Genomic DNA, 23,078 nt, shown 5'->3' with positions numbered 1-23,078 from the left:
CACCAAAAAATGAAACTATATTTGAAAAGTCGCTTATATTTGCCCCCCTTGAAAACCACAACATGGGCGCTCTTGGGTCGGGGTCACGTATTATATAGCTTCTGTGCTCAAAAGGGACGCTGAAGTCTAAAACAACCATCAACATAATAGCAGAAGAGAAAAGAAAGAAAAAACATCGTTGTTCGGCTGACAATTGTTGTCTTTATTTGTTAATGTACTAAATAAAAAAAATAGAGTTAACACGAAAATTATTGAATATCAGGGTACTCATGTGGTTAAAAAATAAAAAAGCATGCTCGAGATGTAACAGAAATATTTTTGTTTCTCGTACAATTGATAATATTGTGCACGTCGTTGCTATTCTAGAGATAACAAATGAATGTTTTCTTACATAAGGAACAACTTAAACAAAGTTATCTTGCCATGGAACTCTACTTATGTCGCTTACAAAATAATCAGTCCATCTGTTTCTGCTTCCGTTTGCTGCGTTGCCTCACACGTATTGGGGATTTCCTCAAAACCTTCTATCGTTAAATGTCACAATTATAAAAATGTTTCATTTTTCTCACCTTATAAACGGATTATTCGGAAACACTAAATCCATTATTTTTATTTAAGAGTTTACATTAAGAATTTCACATCTCCAATCTAAGCGAGTCCTATACTTTCCCAATATATAACGGGAAATGTCACTACTATAGGAATGAAACGAAATCCTTGAGTTTTATGTCGCACGATTATACCGGGTAGGCTAAAGGAAATAATGATGATGATGATAAATGAATGAAATGGTGGAATGAATAAAGTGGGAGGAAACGGCAGAACCCCGAGAAAACACGCACACGGTGCTTCTCGCACCACAAAGCCCACTTGACGCAAGCTGGGCTCGAACCAGATGTGAACACACTATCACTGAGCCACCGGATCCCACTACTATAGAAATCCCCCATCTCCCCTTCAAGAGAAAATTTTCAAAGACGCTGAAACCTGTGCTCCATTATTTTTAATATGAGTTTACACGCCGAACTTTACATCTCTAACTGAAGCGAATTCTCACATTCGGTAACTTGTGAATAAATAAAGGGAAATTTTACTATTATTGAAACGCCCCCTCTTGAGCGGGATATTCGGGAAGTCTCAAATAAATGTCTCATTTTTAGTTTAAGGCCACCAACTATGTCAACAAATCGAAATTAGTCACGCAATTGTTAAACTACGCCAGTGGCCGCTAATAAAGTCTGAAAATATCTACGAATAGGTCTCCGAATGTTTAACTTTCTGTGCTCTTACAAACGATAATTAGTTAACATAATTAACTTACCTTAATGTAACAGCCAGAGCTCCTCCGTGGCTAAGCGGTTAGCGTACCCGCCTTTGGTGTGGGAGGCGCGGGTTCGATTCTCGTCGGGAGCTCATGTGGTTTGGATTCCACGTTAATCAGTAGGTCCACGTCTCATATAGCCTCGCTGCTGAACGGGACGTTAAACTAAAAATCAACTCATTAATGTAACAGCCAACATTTCAATTGGTGGTATCGCAAGTCTCATGAAAGTATCTTCTGCTTTAATTTTATCACTTATTTTCGATAAGAGTTCATCAAATGAAGTGATGCTCATGTTTCTTCCTTAGGATTTTACTGGCTAAGTATACAAAAACAGTACGTTTTCTTCTTTCAATTCCAGTCTTCATTCAACTGCATCTGAAAATAAAATGAGCTGTTTTCTATGTCTATGTGAAGTGGTTGGGTTGAGACGCCCGCACGAGTCTGCTGCGAGTCTGTTGCGGGCCCGCAACAGACTTTTCTGCACGTCTGAACCGAGCCTTAAGGAAAGACATAAAACGCAACACTCTGTCTCTGTTAGTTCGTAGTAATAAAACTTCCCGATACCCCGTTGTATTTGTCCTCCTTGCACCTCGTTGTTCATTCATAGTCATCAATTGACTAACTACGGTACTTGTATACATTTTTTGTTAAAGAAAATTGTAACCGCTGCGAAAAGATAAGCTTATAATGTATAAATTTATTTAACAAAACGTATATCTGTATTTCATATTTAACGACTAAATTTCATCTTAGCTAAGATTTGTTCCGTTATTTTCGAATAGAAGAAAAAGAACGCGGACTTACTCGAGCTTGTATGTAGTTAATGATTGTTGAAATTTGTCCATTTATTTACATGAAAAATACTATTATGCTTTATAATATTAGACTTAAAGAAGAACTACAACATATGATAGTAGAAAAGAATACGTCACTTCATTACCGTTTCTGGATTGGAATAGTGAATAAACTCTACAATTCGTATTTAGCAGAGAAAATATCAAAAGAAATAATCATGAGGTGTATACCAATCGATTGATCCCATTGAGCTGAACAGTATATAAGTGAATGTAAATCCTCATGATTAGTTTTCGAGAATATCGAGGAAACAATTTTTTCCCTAAACCTGAAAATTGATGGTGTACAATAACCACGTCACCTATTAAGGTGAAATTAATTCTGAACTATAACCCTCACCAAGCTTTTCATCACGACATTAACAAGACGACACTACACAGCATAGTTAATTGTATGCAGCCCAAAATTATTGTTAACCCTAGAAAGATCAGGGGGGGGTCAGTTTTGCCTGCGAGTTCTTTTTATTTAGTTTATATGTATTCCGGATTCTGTTTTTTTTTTTTTTTTTTTTTGTTATTGTACCTTTTGATGAAAGGTTCATTTTCACTTTTTTTTTCAACTGGAATATACTGCATTGCTTTTTGTAAAAAAAAAAAAAAAAAATCATGTTGTGCGGGCCGATTTGATCCCCCTTTTGTCATAAGTGCTACCCATCTTTCTTTTCCCAAAATTTCTTTCATTTGTTTTTTTTATATACTGTATATCTAAAACATGTATAACTTTTTTAAAATGTTACTTTTCTCATTTATATAAACATTTAGGCTTTCATAGAATTTGTCGAGTGTTAGTTATAATACTGGTTTTTTTGCATAGTGACCCCCGCGTAGCGTAGTCGCTAACGTTCTCGCCTTCGGTGCGAGCGGTCCCGGGTTCGATTCCCGGTGGGGCACTCGGTCGAAAAAGTGTAAAACGCTTTTTCAGGCTAGCCATTCTGAATGAGGTTTTCCTGGGTTTTCCTCATTCACACCAGGCAAATGCCGGGGCGGTACTTACTTTATGGGTCCCAGGCCGCTTTCTTCCTCTCCTTTCCCCGGATAGTGTGCTCGCCGAGGAACGTTATCTCTCAAAACATGACGGGCTAAAATGGCCGTAGATGCTGAAAGCCCAGAAATCTAAAATCATAATCATAATCCCTGGTTTTCTAATCATAGTATTATAAGAACTTTGGTATAATATATAAGCAGTTTTACGCATTGTATTGAGTCCGGTTTTTTTTTTTTTTTTCAAATAGAAGGCACAATTCCTTGAAAAGTTTCTTTTTTGAAATTTAGTTCAACACGTTAACTCAAATTGAACAAATATACTCTGAAAGCTACTTAAAACCAGCGCGGACCAATTTGACCACTCCCTCCCTGGTTCTTCACGTAGCAGATTCGAGCACGGACTTTCTAGGGTTAACTCTTTTACATTTCAATTTGTATTGCAATTTGTAAATTTTCTGTCGCATTTTCTGGACCATAATGAGTAATTATAGAATAATATATATATATATATATATATATATATATATATATATATATATATATATATATATATATATATATATATATATATATATATATATATATATATAGAGAGAGAGAGAGAGAGAGAGAGAGAGAGAGAGAGAGTCTCTTTGGTAGGGATGTTTTCTGAGTTAGGTTCCTGGCGTCTCGCGACGAGAAATCTTGCAAATACTGTATGTTCATATGAGTCGGTATATCGGTACTTCAAATGAAAAGCGAAAAGAAAAGAGAGAAAGACGAATATATTTTTCTGTTTTCGGCGCTGAAGAATGCCGTTACTGTTTCAGTGATCTAGTGTACTCACTTCTGCGTTTTACTAGCCCATTCATGCTACACCGTATATCGGCTATGTCCAATATAGTTTTAACTTGTTTTCTGTGCTGCCAATGCAACTTTTCTTGAAGGGGTTTCTTTTTTCATTACACACTTAGAAACAAGAATAGGATAACCCGAAACCCGAGAAGGTCTGGAGGATGACCCACTACCAACAAAGTGACAAAGGGAAGGAAAGACAGAGTGGAAAACTATTTTTTAACACAAAGTCGAGGCATTTGTTCTTGCAGCAACCGATCGTTCAAAGAAAATTTTTTTGAAATAATAGTAATATTTTTTCAACTTGCTCCTTATTTTAGCTTCCGTAGTAATAATGAAAGATGCAAAGATACATCGCAGTTTGCGATACATTTTTCAATTTGTATCGCATTTCCGTGTTTTTGCATCGCAAACTGCGATGCGATACCGCTTAAAAAATACGCTCTGTGGAACACACTTGTTACAGCGCTCCGCCATTCCTGCAAACAACGCTGAAAGTCCTGTTTTGTTATGTTCCGAAGTTCGGCAGTCGCGTTGGTTTGAATGCCTCCTGCAGTGGCAAAACGGTTCCCTTTGAGGCCTTTTTAGATTGTGGGGAAAAGCCAGAAATTCGCTGGTGCTAAATCCGGTGAATAGGGAGGCTGGTACAGGAGGGGGATGTTCGTTTGTGCGAGCGACTGAAGAAGACATCCAAGCCAATGCGACGGCTGAATTTCGGAACACATCAAAACAGGACTTTCAGGGTTGCTTTCAGCAATGGCGAAGTGCTGCAACAAATGTGTTCTCAAGGAGCCTATTTTGAAGGCGATTAAGTGAATGTGTACCTATATTATGGTAATAAATAGTTACAACGAAATTCCGGGAACTTTTTGACTGCCCCTCATATATACTGTTAAATAGCATATTGTGTCTATTGTTGCTTGTCTTGTTCTGACAGTTACAAACATACTTCTAAGTGTTACGTGCAGTGGTGCACATTCTATGTGGAAATAGCTCTTAAGAACAATATACAATAGACTTTCGGATTACAAACTTATTCCGTGCCGCATATCGCTATTCGTGAACTGAAATCTTCATAAATTGAAATTATTTTTCGTATATTAAATACAAGTAATCCGTTCTAGCCACAGGAACTTGGCACTATATGTATTTTCTTAACAATAACATCATCCTCTTTAAAGGCAAATAAGTAACTCTGAATTTAACAAAACAGTAGGAGGACTGAAAGAACTGCAAAAAAGATCTAAAAGTAGTTTTTGAACATCGAGTTCTAACAGATAATATTTAAAGTACGCATAAAAAAACACTCTGAGCGCGTCGAAAAAGGCGTGTTTGTGCGTTTGTACCTCCAAAATAATGTTCGTAAGCCGAGTTTTTTTTTTTTTTTTTTTTTTCAAATCGAGAGTCCACTGTACTGTTTAAATAAATTCAATAAATTCAATAAGGTACTTCCTTGCTCTTCTGTATCGTATTACGGATTTGCTACGAGATGAAAAATGTATTAAACATCAAATGCTCACTGACTACTGTCAGAATTATTAATATATATGGATAAAGGAAAAAGAGTCTAGTGGAGGCAGAATGAATAGGAATCGATTACGTACGTGGTAACCATATACACTAATACATCTGACAGATCTCTGTGACATAGTGGCAGATCTATCAGCTAGAGTAAGCGTTGTTGGAATGACAACTGCAAGGGGAAAAGGAAAAATTCTAAAAAAAAAGTATTTGTAGATATAATGTTGAAGACGTGCAAGCTTATGTAGCCAGGGATCGAACCAGAAATCCTTCGCAGCATAGATTCATGCTTTACCACAAGTTAAATTCGGTAGATAAACTTCTTTCCCGCCCGTAAAAATCAAAACTAATTTATTTTTATTTTTCTCTTAATGTTTTGCATATATATTAAACATTGTTTATGTTTCTATTTATTATTTTATTTATGTTTTTCATTGTAATAATTATGTATCTCAGTTAATCATCAGAGAATAACGAAAGGATAAAAAAGGTTTAAAATTTGGTGCCGATCTGTTGAACAATATAACAGTGAAGCTTTTGCACATGAAAGTGAGAATCGAGATTTTACCTATTGGGAACATGAAGAACATGAAACGTCTATATCCGTCTGTCATGAATTCATTCGTTTTCGTCATTATAAGAGCTTTCAAGATATATAGTCACACGAAGATGAAAATGAATATTATGTTATGTAACTTCGAATATATTGTCAAGTTGTTCATTCCGTCTTTTGTAAGATTTTATGGTTTTATTCTATAAACAAATTTTCAATTTTGCTAACGCATGCTTTTTTTTATTTATTATTTTTTTAAACTCATATAATTTAAATTTACAGTCATATGGAGCTGAACTAGACAACACTTCGGTATTCCCGGTGAAGATTTACCGAATGTTCTGTCGGCTCGACAGTTTGTAGGTTGGTACAATGGACTCCCTGCTGACAGGGATTTGTCCGTAGACCTAGACGTGGAGACTGTGGCTGTTCTAGGACAGGGAAATGTGGCTCTTGATGTGGCAAGAATTAGTGCTCTCAACGGGTCGGGTCGGGTCGGGTTGAAGACCGACCCGACCCGTGACCCGAATTGACTGACCCGACCCGACTGACCCGAACCGTGATCCGACCTGATTGACCCGACCCGACAACCCGACCCGATCTGACCCGACTGACCCGACCCGATAACCCGACCCGAGTTGACCCGATTGACCCGACCCGACAACCCGACCCGAGCTGACCCGACAACCCGACCCGACCTGACCCGACTGACCCGACCCGATAACCCGACCCGAGCTGACCCGACTGACCCGACCCGACAACCCGACCCGAGTTGACCTGACCCGACCCGACCCGTAACCCGACCCGAGCTGACCCGATCCGTTTGAGAGCACTATGGTCACAACACTGGGTAAACACCAAAATGCACTCCCATTGGGAATTGAACCCGGACCACGTGTACCGAAGTCTTACACGTTAACCACTAGCTAGATCAAGCGGGGATTTGTATATACATCTTAATGAATATTTGGCACTTTTGAGGTTTGGTTATTTCTTTTTATAACTGATACCAATGTCCGACGTGGGAGAAATTTATTTTTATTTTTATTTTATTTATTTATTTATTTATTTTTATTTTATTTTTTTCTTTAGTTCTATGTGACGAAATTTTTCTTCAAGGTCAGTGTTCTCACCTGCTGGGACGGCAGGGCGTCTTCTCGGAAGGCAGTAGCAAGAGTCTCTTGGCGGAGACAAAAGGAAATCGTTTAACTACAATGATAAGGGTTGAGGAAACAGAACACCTGTGATTTTTTCCAACCCTTCAACTTTCATTCCAAAATAGGTTCTTATGATTCCGGGACCCGTACCACTTTGATTTTTCTTTCTCGGTAATTAAAACGTATTTTACAGTATATATAGTTGCACGTAAGAAGATACATAATATGAATTTAAAAATACAGGTTGATATTTAATTATAAAGTACTAATTTTATTTCATCACTTTCAGCCCAACAAATGAAATTCAAACAATTCGCTCCCTAGGTCTTGGTCATCAATACTGCGTCTTATTCTTTGTCTTGCAGTCAAGTCTTGGTCCTGCATTTCGTAGTCTTGGTGATCTTTCATGCTATACAAGAGCCAAGAATGCTCACCTCATCGGTACAAATGAAGACCAAGTGTGATTTTGATTATGGTATTTCATACTATACGGAAAGCTAGAAAATACGCTCATCGCTACTTGGTGATCACCAAAACAAGGCCAAGAGCAAGATTACTATGCAATTCGTCTTGCATATCCAATCTTTATCTTGTTCTTGTATCGATGTCCTTGGGCTTGGTGAAATAAAATGAAATATTCACTTTAAGCAGGGGTGTAGCCAGCAGGTTCGTGTAGGAAGGGGCCGTCGTTTTTGAGGGGGGCCGGCTACAATGTACAAAGCAAAAAATGTGTTGCTGCTAGTGTTTTTCAGGCCTAAAAGAAAGGAAAATTTTGGTTTCCTTCTGGAAAACTAAAAACACTATTTTATCTTATTTATTATTATTATTATTATTATTATTATTATTATTATTATTATTATTATTATTATTATTATTATTATCCATTCATTATATTCAAGATAGTTTTTATTATGCTTAATCAAGAACTACTGCCCGCGACCAAACGCTATACTTTTGTGCATAACTATAAAAATAACCAGAAAGTTCTGTCCCTTTTCGTGGAGGTCTGTGTTCAATTGGACCTCACACCGTGAGTTCAATGCGAGTGGAGATAAGGCGAACGTCAGTTGTTGGTGTGGGTATATCCAACATACTACCTGGTTGTGGCAATTCAGATACACAGTGAACTTGCGTAAAGACAGAGGGAACATGGGACATCCACAGAGCGTCATAAGAGCATGTATGCTGAACGAGTTCAAATGGAGGTCAAACGGGTTACATGCGTAGGATCGAAACTGCGTAGCATCGAAACTGCGTACGACCGAAACTGCGTACGATCGAAACTGCGTACGATCGAAACTGCGTACGATCGAAACTAAAACCGGCGTAGGATCGAAAACAGATAAGGTCTTATGATCGAACAATAAAAAAACAATTATTTTATAATCACAGAATATTAAGTAATAGTATTTTTTTGAAGTTATATAGGGAAAAATCGGAGTAGGATCAAAACTGTATACGACCGAAACTGCGTAGCGTCGAAACTGCGTAGGATCGAAACTGCGTACGGTCGAAACTGCGTAGCGTCGAAACTGGGTACGATCGAAACTGCGTACGATCGAAACTGCGTAGCGTCGAAACTGCGTAGGATCGAAACTGCGTACGATCGAAACTGCGTACGGTCGAAACTGCGTACGATCGAAAGCGCATAGATACGAAACTGAGAAATAAAATAGTGACAAATATAATTAAATAATCATACAGGGGTGTACCCAGGAAGTTTTTCTTGGGGGACTATGACTTATTCAGGAGGACCAAAAAAGCTAAGTCTTGTCTCAGCAGGGAGAAAGGAGAATCCTCCCCCCAAAAGCCACTACTTCTGATCAAGTTGGCAAATTCCTTGTTCAGAAGATTGCCGTTAAGTTCAATTGACTTAGCTTAACATTTTCTTAGTTACCTAGTTGCTGTGAATTGTCACTTCTTTTATAGACTTTGCAGGTGGCACAATCGAAGGTTCATGTAATTAGTTCAAGTTTTTGCTAGTTTGGGCTTCGTCCCAAATTTACTAACTTCCAGGGTTGTTTTGTTTAAAACAAAATATTTAAAACAAATGATTAAAACTTTTTTTTAACAATTGATTTTGTTTAAAACAAATTTTGTTTATGTTTTAAACATTTTGTTTTAAACACATTTATTTTGAAGACTTGTCTTAAACATATGTTTATTTGCATTTTATTTTATGTTCGTAAAAAAAAAAGAAATCTTCCAGAGCAAGAGAACTGTCCAAAAGTGCTCCCCAATCAGAAGACTATTTTCTTCCCATGTGAATGGTTTGATTTCTCGTGGCTACAGCAGGTCAATGTGATGATCTACAATTTATTTTGTCTCTTTTCCCCCTTATTTTTAACGTATATTGTATTGTTTAAATGCTTCTCAGTTAACTTGCGAGAAAGTGTCGTAGTCGAAGGTTGGACTACTTATAGAACTGATATTAAAAAATAAATAAAATAATTATCACGGAAACAAACTGTTGTGTTGTATTCATTGCGACGTTGAGGTTCTGAAATTAAAATATCGCAAGCATTCGTTTGTACAGTACATGTTAGTTCTGTCTCCGTACAACATGGAATCGTTTAACATGGATTATGCGTGAAGAAAAGAAGGACATGATTTGATACAAATTTATTAGAGTAACTCAAACTCAATCAGGTAAGTAAACGATCAAACGAGTTTGTCACAAAACGTGTAAGAAAGAAATGGGTGGTTTAGTTCCAAGAACGAAAATCATTATAAAAAATGCAATGCTTGGTAAAAATGGAAACCCAAACAAATGGTAAAAATGTTGATCCGAAAATTGCTTCTGATGAATCTAACGTCAGTGGTGTGGCTGAGATGCAACTGGAAACTTCAGGTAACAACTAATTTTGTATCAACAATATCTTTTTCATTATATTATGGAAATTTTATTTCGTACCTCTTCCCCACCACAGTTCTAAATTTTCTTTGAAACTTTACAACTTGGCATAGCTTGTATGAAGAGACCAGGTGAGAAACGCAAGGTATGGCAGTCGATCACGTAACTAACCAAGTGTGATACTTATTATAACGTTAGTGCTGAACGTCAAGGTCTGGGACAATTTGATCTCAATTTGTTTGTTTGTATGTATGTACCACGCTACAGGGTGCAATATTCAGTCTTTTAACATTAATTTTTGAGGATAGAGACACGAGGCGTCGGAATTTGCTGTATAGATTTTGACTGCGATCCCACGTAAAATTTCAAAATTAGTGGGTCAGATCCCACTTTAAACAAAAAGCCCTGTCTAATATAGCCTTGCTACTGATGCAAGATGTAATCAATCAAACTAAACAAACTAATTTTATATGTTTCGAACAAACTTGGGTTGCAGGATAAATTTGGCTTCAACTCAACATTTAGAGCACAAGGGACCCAAGTTCATTTTCAGAAAGGTTCACTTTTGCTCAGCAAACGTAATATCTTCGTAGCATAGGGTATGAAATAAATGAAACAAAAACCACGGGAAAGCGTGTGGACTAGAGTTTCATAGGACAACCGCTAGACAAGGGCGTTGACGGAATGGGGAGGAGAGCTAATTTTCCCTTCCCCCTCCTTGCTCATACATTTAAGATATTAACATTATACTTGTATTGTGTATGTTGCAGCGTTGGAATGATTAACAAGTCAAGCTCCGAATGTCATAGTCAATGATGCATAATTACGTTACATAAATGCAGAATGTGTCCAAAAGAATACATCGACGTAAAATGTCATATTTTCACAACCACGAATCCGAGATGAAAGAAAGAAAAACTACCTGAAAAAAAGGAATCTAGAATTTTGTATGATTGCCGCTAGATAGGGGCGTTCGTTTAGAAATCATCCGCCTTCTACCCTGAATTTCAGATTTTTGGGGCAGTAATGCAGATTTAGAAACATTTTGCTTAGCAAAGTCCAACATTTAAAAATTGAAGTCCTTGCACCGAATAAATACGGATTTTGATCATTGGCCGTAAGGAGCTATAGGCCTATATTGCTTTCTTGTATAATTTTTTTACCCAAGGATTTCAAAGGTGGCTCTACTTTCGAGTTTCGGGCCTGCTTAAAATTCAGGAAATTGGACCTAAGCAACTTCCCAGTTTTAATCATCTGTATGTTCTTCGTATTTATTCGGTGTAATTACCTCAGGCTTATTCTGTTGGACTTTGCTTATCAAAAGATTTCTAAAACTGTCTTACCGTCCCCAAAATCTGAAATGCAGGGTGCGGATGAAGGTGGTTGCCCTCCTGTTCCACTGACGCCCTTACTAGCGGCTGTCATATGAAACTATCCCACGCCTTTTCGCATGGTTTTAGTTACATTTGTTTTGGATTCTTGACTGCGAAGTATTATTTTTTGAAATAGAATTCATTTGCTGAGGAAAACTGAAGTTTATTGAAAATGGATTAGGATCTATTGTACTCTGAACGCCCCAAATATTACCTTTCGTCAATAAATTTTTGACTCAAAAAACAACCAATTACATAGACTTGCAGAAAATATAAAGTTAGCACAATATGAAGTGTGCTTCAAACATTACTTTTCGAAAACGTAGCCCTATTATTATAAAATAATTTTATTAGCACCAGTGTTATGAAGTAGTAATCAAATTTTGCAACAAAAATCTCACCCGCCTCCACGAAACGCTAGCTTAGCCCCTAAAGGCATAACTACAAAACTTTTAGAAGCGGTAACTCGAAATGATTTTCTTTATGGTTAAAATAACCGCACAACAGCATTTCTGGTAAAATTCTAGCCCTCATGTAACATGACACCATTTGCATTTGAAATTTCGAATACTAAGCACAGATGTTCGCCATGATGCTTGATAGCACCATCTGATGTGTCAGACCACTTCCAAGATTCATCATTCTCCCTCAACCCGTTGTCAACGCACAAGGATGGTGAGGACTTTTGTTTTGCCATGTATATTGATAGATTGTGTGAAACTTCTATAGTTGGTAAATTTTAAAATCTACCTTAAAAGCTTACTATATCCAAGAAAATACTTACTGTATGAGAGTCACTGGCAAGAGGGTGTAATAAAAGGGGTCGTTATATGAAATAAGTTGAAAATTACTAATCTATACGGAAATGTTCTGTACCCAACACTGTGTAGTCTTAAAGAGAATAAAATAAATGAAAAGATCGGTTGAAAGAGCAAAAAGTCTTAATAAATACGTGATTACACGATTTTGAAATATGTTTAAAATAATATTTTAAACTGTTCAAAAAGTTTAAAACATGTACTTTTACTTTTTTGTGTGTTTTTTTAAAACATTTTTAAAACATTTTAAACACTTTTTTCATGTTTTAAACACGCGTTTTGTTCTTTTTTTTAAAAAAAAAAACTGTATTTTTTCCAACCCTGCTAACTTTTGACCAAGTTGGAAAATTAGAATGCGTTGCTGCCAATATTTACTTAAAAGACTTCCGTTTCTTTCAATTGACATTTGGATTAGCATTTTCTTACTTACCCAGTTGCTGTGATTTTCAATTTCTTTATGAACTTGGCAATTGGCAAAATTGAATGTTTATATAATCAGTTTAGTTTTAAGTAGGTGGGAATTTGTCGCCAAATACAAAATTTCTCATCCTACGGCCTCGCGCCTCATAAACCTACTAACATACCAAAATTCCTAGTTTTTATTCCGATTTCAATTACGGTACCTAAAATATGAGATTTTGTACATCCAAAAAGTCTATTTAAATTACACAGTTTTTTGTCTCTTTAAAGCTGCTAAAAATGGAAAATATTCACTTTTGGAAATTTTCTATATAGTCCCAGGAGGCTAAAAACTTTGCCAAATTTAATCCTTGTAGTTCTACTGGAAGTGCCTATACTGTAAAAAATCGTTGTATTATTTCAACGACATGCCTATGTGTTAGCACGATTGTGTTAAAATATAACACAAACAAGTGGTTAGAACAACTCACTCTCCGTTTGGAGTTGTGTGTCAAATGCCGCTAGTTGAAATGACACACAGCCTGTGTGTTAACACAAGTGTAGAATCTTCGGTGTTGTTTTCTGCGTGATTGCCATATATGTTGGGTATCTAATTATAAAGGCTTATGAACTGAAGCTACAGGCAAACACAGTAGAAAGAAATACTTAAACAAATCCAAGTATACGCAAAATTTCAAAATACAAACCGCGCGATGTGTTTTCAATTGTTTTACAAAATGTTTCTGAAGAAACCCTAACAGCACAAGATGTGCTAGGCATGTACCATTTTGGTGTTCTAAATTCATCTCCCACATTTGATGCATTTATTGCTTCTTTTTCAAAGCGGTTGTGTACTAGAAAAAACAAACGCATCAACTTTATTAGATGGCAACTGGCGCCGATCATTTGAAAGTGAATATGGAAGAACTACAAAATAAAGTAAATAGACAGTCGTCATTTTGTAATAAAATTAGGTCTACATGGCGAGCAGATTTTATCCCGAACGGTTATCGTCGAATATACGCGGGTTAAAGGAGCACTCTGATTAGCCAAATTCAAAAGACCTTAAGAATGTATCCCTCTACAAGCGACGGTTTACGTGTTATAGTCTGCCAAAAACATGAAAAAAGGAATTTTAAAGGTCCATAGCTCCAAAACTATGGGACCTACCGCAGTCGGGTCAAGACTTAACTTAGGAACTAGTATGTGCCCTATCCAAAAATGCGTATGTCAGAATCCTGAGGTGCTTCCACAACAATTTTTATAGAGGGAGTTTGACTACGGGCCTATGATATAAAGTATTCTCCAACTACCTCCATAAAAATTGTTGTGGACATCTTAGGTGAATTGAATTTTGGACATCTTAGGTGAACTTTGGACATCTTAGGTGAATTGAATTCTGTATGGAAATGGAAAACATTTCAGTTTTATTTAAATCTTGGAAAAGAAACATTCTCTGTGTGCAAGAGGTTAATCTATACACATGACGATACATCACTCCAAATGTTTTAAACATATTAACTGGCAGAGTATATAGTTATCCTGGGGGCAAGAAAACAAAGGGATTTTTACTGAAATTAAAAATCGTAGTATGGTGGTACGTACCATACGCATGAACTTACTTTGGAGGAGGGGTCCAAATTCAATGCGAAGATAAAGTATTTTCAGATTTGTCAATTTTCGAAGTTTATGTTTATAATTCCGTACCTATACGTCCGAGCGCAAGTGAACTACGTCAGTCAAACATCGGTCCTTACTGAACAAACTTGGGCACAGATCGTTGCAATTGCGTAATTAGGAGGCGCACCATAAATTCGTATTTAGGTTCTAAACATCGTGTGTGTGGGTTTTATCGGGGTTCTCCCGTTTCCTTCCTCTTTTTTTATTCCACCATTTCATTCATTTCTCATCATCAGCGTCTACTTTAGCCTAACCGGCATAACCGTAGGACGTGAAACTAAAAGATTTCATTTCATTTCATTTTCGTATTAAGGTTCTAATCCTTGATTTTTCTCACTTTTATATTTACCATAATCTATTAATTTTTAATTACTAGCTTCGTTTATTCAATATCGACATGATACTTTCAGGATATATTAGTGGTGGGCTAAGGTTTATTTGAAGATAGTTGCATCTGTCTCTTAGCAGTATTTCCAGCCATAGAACTATTTATTTCCAGACTTTTTTTGGTAAAAATTTCCTTTTTTCCCTTCTAAAATTTGCCTCTTATTTCCTTCTCTTCTATTGGCTACATTGGAACGAACATACCAGATTCTGGAAGCCTCATCCTTGACTTACACAACGCACTATAAAAAGTTTCACTTGGATAATTGGGGACACTACAATTCCGGTCTTACAGTATACCATATTACATAATTTTAAGGATAATAGTGACTTTCTAGGAAAAATGATATACTTTTTAAAATTACATGCTTAATTTGAGAGATATCATCATGATACTAGCTGAATATATTATTGGTGGGCCAAAGATTACTTTAAAATTGTTTGCTTCTGAGTGGTAGCAATGTTGCCAGCTACAGAAAATGTTAATTGTAATTGTTTGTAAAAAAATTTGGGAAGTTTATCCTTTCCCCCCTATTATTTCAGTGTCCTTGGCTATATTCAAACCAACGTACAACTGTCTGGAATCATTCTTGGCCTACAAAATGCACCATAGAGGAGCACGATTGAATAATTAGGGAAGACGGTGAACCACCATGTATGCTGATTTTTGCTTCTGACGCGTAAGAAGTGCCAAAATTTGATGTGTATTATGAGGGAGTTTTTTTCTTTCTCTCTTTGTATGGCAGCCAGCGACTTCAGGTTTTTACTGTACCTTGTCAACATACCAGAAAATTCTTTTTAGGTGACTTGAACCCCTGTGGCTTCGGTGTTCCCAGCTAGAAAAAATCATGAAATTCGGCTAGGGATTTTTTTTTTTTTTAAATTTCACTCCTACATTTTTTCAATAATCCCTCCCGTTAGCAACACTGCAATCTAACTTACACCAAAAAATAGCCATGTCCCTCTTCTAAAATACAAGACGTAAACGATATCAATCGGGATAACAGTGTTTGGGCAATAAATCATTAACTGAAAGTCTACCAAAAACCCCAAAATCGATTTTGTCCCGAAAGGGTTAATGAGATATGCGCGCCAAAGATTTCGGGCTCTAATTTAACGTGAGCCCCCCCCCAAAGTTTCTGGGCTAGTCCAGAGAATGAATGGCCTACATAGTACTGTCTACGGGCTGGATAGGCTACCAAATTTCAGCTTTCGTTCTCCCATAGTTAATGCGATATAGGCGCCGAAATTTTGGGGGCTAACTTCACCAGAGCCTCCCAACTTTCTGGGCTAGTCGAGATAAAGATCGATGGGCTAACAAATTTCATCTTTTGGGCCAATATAGTTAATAAGGTGTGAAAATCAAAGTTTTGGGGCGTTAACTTAACGTGAGCCCTTAACTTTTTCGGCAAGTTGAGATAATGAGTGTACCAGGTACTAAACTTCATGGGCCTTCCAACCCATTATTATTTAGCATTTGGGGCACTCAAGGAACACAGATACAGGGTCTCCAAATGTGAAAATGAAAATGCAATCTTTAAGTTTTATGTCCGACTGTCATCCTGGGTAGACTAAAGGAGACGCAGATGATGAGAATAAATGGAATGGTGAAATGAAAGAGTTGTGGGAAAGGGAAACTCCAAGAAAACCCTCACACACGGTGTTTGTTCACCACAAACCCCACTTTGCGCAAGTTGGTATAGAACCAGGGCCCCGCAGCATGTGTGAACCCTCTGCCACTAAGCCACTGCGGCCCGGAAGTCCTCGAGACGAGACACATAGGCGTATACCTAACGTGTAATTTGTTCGTAGCGGGAATTTCTGTTATGGTATAGTTAATTACATACAATGAAAAACCGAAAATGTGATGTGGACAATCGCGAACAAGCAATAAACAATCTGCGTGATTTGTTTTAGATTTCGGAAAATAGGTTCTGCCAGATTTACGCTTATCGACTGTAATCGTTTATTTATTTATTTATTTATTTGGGAGGGAAGCAAAGTATAATACATTTCAGTCATTACACATGCAAAGAGATGTTTTATGGTAATTGTTTTTTGCTGAAATATAACTTCGGTATCTTTTATACGTGTTTAGGAGCTGAGATTATTATCTAATAATTATAAGGAAGATACAAGTTTTTTTTTTTTTTTTTTTACGAAGATACAAGTTTTTCACCTTCGTACAACAATTCATGTTTAATAGGCGTATAGAAGGGGCTCATGCCCAAAACATTGGGACTCCATTTCTGGGGCTCCATGTTGGGGGCCCGGTTCCTGACCACCACTGTGCTGAGGGGAATCGGATCCTTCCAACGTCACCATCTGTATGCAACAACTCCATGCTGAAACGAGAAATAGAGTGGACTCAAGCCCAACATTTCGGAACCACATTTTCTGGAGCTTCGAGGCCAGGGCCCAATTTCTGACATTACCGCTTTCGTTAATCGACCTCGACCTTTCAAACGCTAACACTATAGTACAACACCATGTTAAATAGGCAAATAAAAGAGACCTGAACCCAAACTTTTGGGATCTCATTTCTGGAGTCTCAGGTCCCGGAGCTTTCCAACACCACAATATGTATCCAATAACTCCATGCTTAAAAGAAAAATATAATGAAGCCAAGCTCAAAATTTCGGGACACCATTTTTGGACCTTTGAGACAAGGGCCCAATTTCTGACGTTAACACTGTGCTCAGACGACCCGAACATTTAAAAACTTCACCACCCACCCACATACAATTCCATGTTTAATAGGCATATAGAAAGAACCCGCGCCCAAAACTTCGGGACCCCATTTTTCTGGAGCCTCATGGCTGGGGCCCGGTTTCTGATATCACCACTGTGCTCGGGAGACCCGGACTTTTCCAATGCCACCATCTGCATCCACTAACTCCATGTCTAACACGGCTTCCCCATTGTAGGAGGATTTTGACGAATTTTCTGCAGGTTCTTTACAACTATTTACAACGTTTCAAACTATTCATAAGAAATGAAATTTGAATACATTAGAAACTATGTTCTTTTAAAATGTTCAAAATGGATGACAGCATTGATTTCCAGTAATAGTTGTAAACTTTCGTAATTTTATTCTCTATTTGAATAGTAGTTTAATTTCGAATCTTTTACGGTTAAAAATATTTTTGTGAAATGTAACGGAATACATTGAAATGCTCCTACCCCCACGGGTACGTGTTCCAATTATAAATCGATTTGAGGTTCAGCGTACAAATGAGAAACTCCCAAAGCGAAGTACAATATTGTAACGTTGTTGACATACATATGAATAACTGGTGATTAGGTCGTTAAGCTGTACATAAAATCATATAAATTTTCATTCATATTACGCAGACAAGTACACACAGAACAGCATATGAATCTTTATCTGACTTTTGTTTCTCTAACTTTCTGATAGCCTTTAGAAATAATATCTTTACAATCGAAATATTCGTTAAACATTATTATTATTATTATCCTTCAATATTCATTATACATCATATTCTTCATTACTTTAAATTCTTCATATTACATAACTATTTTACATTATATTCCGTCGAAGCTGTTTCAAAGTTAGTATTACACTTCTGACATAGTCATCATTACAAATCATAATTGATTCTCAATCCATACGCCTGTAACTTGTCCATCCTACCTGCAGTGTGGATCCTACGCAGTTTCGATCCTACGCAGTTTCGACGCTACGCACTTTCGACCGTACGCAGTTTCGATCGTACGCAGTTTCGACGCTACGCAGTTTCGACCGTACGCAGTTTCGATCCTACGCAGTTTCGACGCTACGCAGTTTCGACCGTACGCAGTTTCGATCCTACGCAGTTTAGGTCGTGTGGAGTCCATGAATATAACCCTAATTTATAGCTGCACAGGTTAAACAAATTAAAGAGAGAGAAAAAAAATATATTTTTTGAGCGCATGATTAAAACTTAAATTATTTCAGGGCAACTGCGTAGGATCGAAACTGCGTACGGTCGAAACTGCGTAGCGTCGAAACTGCGTACGATCGAAACTGCGTAGGATCGAAACAGGTTTTGAGCTGAATTTTTCGATCGTACGCAGTTTCGATGCTACGCAGTTTCGATCCTACGCCGCATTCCCGGTCAAACGCCGCTGTAGCGGGACAGAAAATATGCCAGGCCTTTGTTGAGGGTGTCGTGACGACGCGGACATTGCAGCGATGGTTTAACAAGTTTAAGGACGATGACCAAACACCCGAAAACACCACATGCCAGAAGACCAACACATGTACGTACAAAGAGGAACTGGGACTACAATTCAGTGTGTGGAGAAACCATTCGGCAGCACATCCATCAAGTTGGGAAGCACTACAAGTTGGGTCTCACATGTTTTGACTCCGGACCAGAAGGCAACGCGGCAGTCGCATGGGTTTATTTACTGTTTCGGAGCCATTTCTGGACAGGGCGTTGGCATGTGCTAAAAAGTGGTCCTATACGAAGCTCCACGGCGCCGTCATCATTGGTTAGCATCCCATGAACCGATTTCAAAACAGCCGAAACCAGCACTGTACCAGAAGAAGGTCCTTCTGTGTGTTTGGTGCATCGTGCATCGGGAACTGCTACCAGCTGGTCAGAGTATCAATGCAACTGTGTAGTGTCAGCAGTTGAGCTGTGCTCAACAAAAACTCAAAACTCTGGAGCCATCACTTCTGAATTGCAAATGGGTCCTCGTTTACGGGACAACGCTAAGTAACACGTGGCTAGGATGACTCAGGACACCATTCTCCGCCTTGGATGGGAAACAATATTGCAACCACTATATTCCCCGGGTATTGCACCGTCCGATTATTACCTGTTCCATTCTTTGGACAATTACCTTAGAGGCCGCCAATTCAAATCCCTAGTAAAAGTCCAAAATGCACCTGATACCTTCTTCGTTTCACGGCCCACCAACTTCTACCGCGATGAATTCCATGGCCTTCAGGAACGTTTTCAGAAGGTCGTCGATGTTGATGGGGACTATTTTTGATCTTCCAGGTTAGGTGACGTATCGATGTTCGAAGGTGGTGGGTGAAAAAGCAACAAAACTTTTCTTGGTTACCTTTTTATTTAAATTTAAGACCTTGTATACAGAACCTATCTACACAAGATTGATTTTCTTTAAATTTCACTTAATTTCTTTATAGTTTCCTGACAAAAATATTTATTTATTATTCGTGACTAAAAAAAAAAAAAAAATTACTTTATTACACTGAGTAGAAATAAAAGAGAGCGAATGAAATCCAAACTGAATAAAAACATTGTTTCTCACCAAATTTTCCATTCTCTGTCTTTTAAAATACTTTTTAAAGCATATAAAAATATAATGTACTTACAAATCAGTTTAGTACCTTTGTTTTATGGCTGTATTTATAATATCTTGTTAAAATGTTTGTCTTTAAACTGTCAAATATAAATCGCAGTAAATTGTGTAATCTGCTGTCACAAAAATGTATCCTATTTTTCGATCGGTATGGAAAAACAATATTTCTCCATACTATTTTACCGTATATTATTAATTGTCAATAACTTTGTTACTTTTAAATGAAGGAAGCGAGATAATTTTACTATGATGTTTTTAAAGCTGGTCATTTGGGGGGGGGCAGGAAACCATTTGGGGGGCCTGGACCCGATGGCCCCCCCTTAGCTACACCCCTGAGTTTAAGGTCTTTCGATTCTGCTTCGAGGCTAAGGGATATGGTGACCATGAGAAATGAATGAAATGGTGGAATGAAGAAAGTGGGAGGAAACAGGAGAACCCCGAGAAAACCCACTACGCGGCGTTTCTCCACCACAAAGCCTACTTAACACAAGCTGGGATCGAACCATGGACACCATGCACCAGAGATGAATTCTCTACCACTGAGCTGCCGCGGCCCTGCTTGGGCTTGGTCGTCCATATCCAATCTTTCTTTTGGCCTTGCTTAAACAACTTCTAGTTTTGTTCTAAATCCAGACTCCATATTGGCGTAGATATTAATATTACAGTCGATTGGTAAAATCAATCTTCCACATTTAAAAATTAAAGTACACACAAGTACAAAAATAAGCATTTACCATAAAAACACTAGCTGGAAGTGTTCAAAATACATTTATGGCGTCTATAAAATCAATTGAAAATTGCTATTTTTAATTACGCAGGTAGTGTAAAACAGCAGTTTTCGACTCCAGCCGAGTTTAAGCTCAACCTAAACTTAGTTGACCAAAGTGAACTGACCCGACCCGACTGACCCGACCCGATAACCCGACCCGAGTTGACCCGATTGACCCGACCCGACAACCCGACCCGACCTGACCCGATTGACCCGACCCGACAACCCGACCCGAATAACCCGACCCGATAACCCGACCCGAGCTTACCCGACTGACCCGACCCGACAACCCGACCCGAGTGACCCTACCCGATAACCCGACTGACCCGACCCGACAACCCGACCCGACAACCCGACCCGAGCTGACCCGACCCGTTTGAGAGCACTAGCAAGAGTACTTCTTACACCCATAGACAAATTAAAGGTAGGTTAAAAAAAAATCTAGTTGATGACCTTTAGGGTAAGGAAGATGGAAGATTAATGAAAGTGATGTAAGAATTGCTGAGAAGTAAATGTTGTACGAAACGAGAGAACGTTGAGAAAACCCACGAAAACGATCTTTTTATTTATTTATTTTTTTAACCACTAAATCAGATGGCGTAAATCAAGCCAAGAACCTCTCATACCATAGGTGAGCTTTCTACTGCTAAACCGCCGTAAGGTAGATGCAGAATAGATACTCATAGAGTGAAACCTCTTAATTTGAACATGTTCCTCTCCTGAACATTATCTGTTTTGTAATCATTTCCTTAAATAACGAACTGAACCGCTATTTACCAAAACCCTCAATCCTGTTACATCCTCTTATTTTAAGACTTCGGGAATCTATTATCGGAGTAAATAGATAGCTGTTGCTGCTTTTTAAGATAGTGAAAGTGAAATAGTGTAATATTTTTTGACTTATGACTGAATAACTCATTAAATACTGTGGTCGGAACTCAAAGAAGAGGGTGTTAAAATCCAGACGAATTGTTAGCAACTTGTAAGACTGCTTTGCTGTGAATAGGCAGTTGTTTCCTGCGTTATGTGCAATATCACTAGACAAAGATTGATAAACTTACTAAGGGTGATATTACTATTATTTAGTTAAGGGAAAATTTGCAACTAAGTTTGGGAACCTAGTGCATATCATTTGTTAAAGTGGAACTGGGCTAATAGATATGCTACACAGACTTTCGTCAAATGATCTAAGATAGTTTAACACCTCTACAGTGAAAGTATACAGTACAGTCAAATGAAAATGTCCATTTCCATGTTCATACTTTATTACTGGCTAGAGCTATATACAATGACCATTGCTGTTGAGGCACTTATCCCACCTTGACACGAGATTATAAATGCCTTGGAATAACTCCTTGGATTGAGTATGGAACCACTCTGTCACAGCTTGCTGCACTTCTTCGTCCGATCCATCGTGGTGCCTCCGAAGGTGTTTCTTGAGTGGCCTAAAAACGTAGAAATCACAGGGACTCAAGTTAGGACTATACGTGGGGTGGTCTAGCACTTCCCACTTCCACGACGTCAAAAGATCCTGCGTTTGTTTGGCAACCTCAGGCCGGTCATTGTCGTGCAATAAAATGATGACCTTTGTGAGGATACTCCGGCGTTTATTCTTGATTGCTAGCCGCAACCGACGCGAATCTTAGTATTTGTTGGCGTTTAATGTTTCTCCTTTGGGGAGGAACTCCACTAGCAGAGGCCTCTGCTCATCGAAGAACACAATCACCGTGACTTTAGCAGCTGATGTTGTGGAACGGATTTTCTTTGGTTTAGGTGACCCTGCATGTTTCCACTTCATACTCCCACGTTTGGATTCCAGTTTTAAAAGTGGTCATATGGTTTCATCTCCGGCAATGTTCTTTCCAAGGAAATCGTCGCCCTCCTTCTAATATCGCGTCAAATGGTTCAGTCATATTCCCATTTTGTCGCTGTTCCTCGGGCAAACACTTGGAGACCCATTGAGTACAAACCTTGCGGTAACCAAATCTATTGCGCACAATGTAATGCACACTGCCATGGGACACCTATACTTGAGCACTAATGGCATCCCAGGAGACCCGTCTTTCAGTTTGAATGCAGTTGTCAGTAGCAGCTGCTGTCTCATCAGGAATACGATTCGTCACCTGCCCGAGTTGCACTTCATCAGTCAGTGTCTCCCTGCCACCACGAAAACACCGACACCACTTTCGCACTGTTTTGTCTGAAACACACTTCGCACCATACACATCCTGCATTCT

General features: G+C 38.2%; 1 protein-coding gene across 1 annotated transcript in view; it reads left to right on the top strand.

Moving 5' to 3' along the window:
• Window positions 1-23,078, top strand: part of LOC145665401 (NADPH:adrenodoxin oxidoreductase, mitochondrial-like) — a 141,326-nt gene that overhangs the window by 78,920 nt on the left and 39,328 nt on the right. The window contains 3 exon segments of the mRNA XM_081732707.1: window positions 6,353-6,374; window positions 6,377-6,541; window positions 21,237-21,265. Of these exon segments, the coding sequence (XP_081588833.1) occupies window positions 6,353-6,374; window positions 6,377-6,541; window positions 21,237-21,265 (216 nt within the window).

The sequence above is a fragment of the Thermobia domestica genome, chromosome 11, assembly GCF_964235325.1.
Source record: "Thermobia domestica chromosome 11, izTheDome1.hap1.1, whole genome shotgun sequence".
Classification (NCBI taxonomy): domain Eukaryota; kingdom Metazoa; phylum Arthropoda; class Insecta; order Zygentoma; family Lepismatidae; genus Thermobia; species Thermobia domestica.
This window is presented reverse-complemented; position numbering and strand designations above follow the sequence as displayed.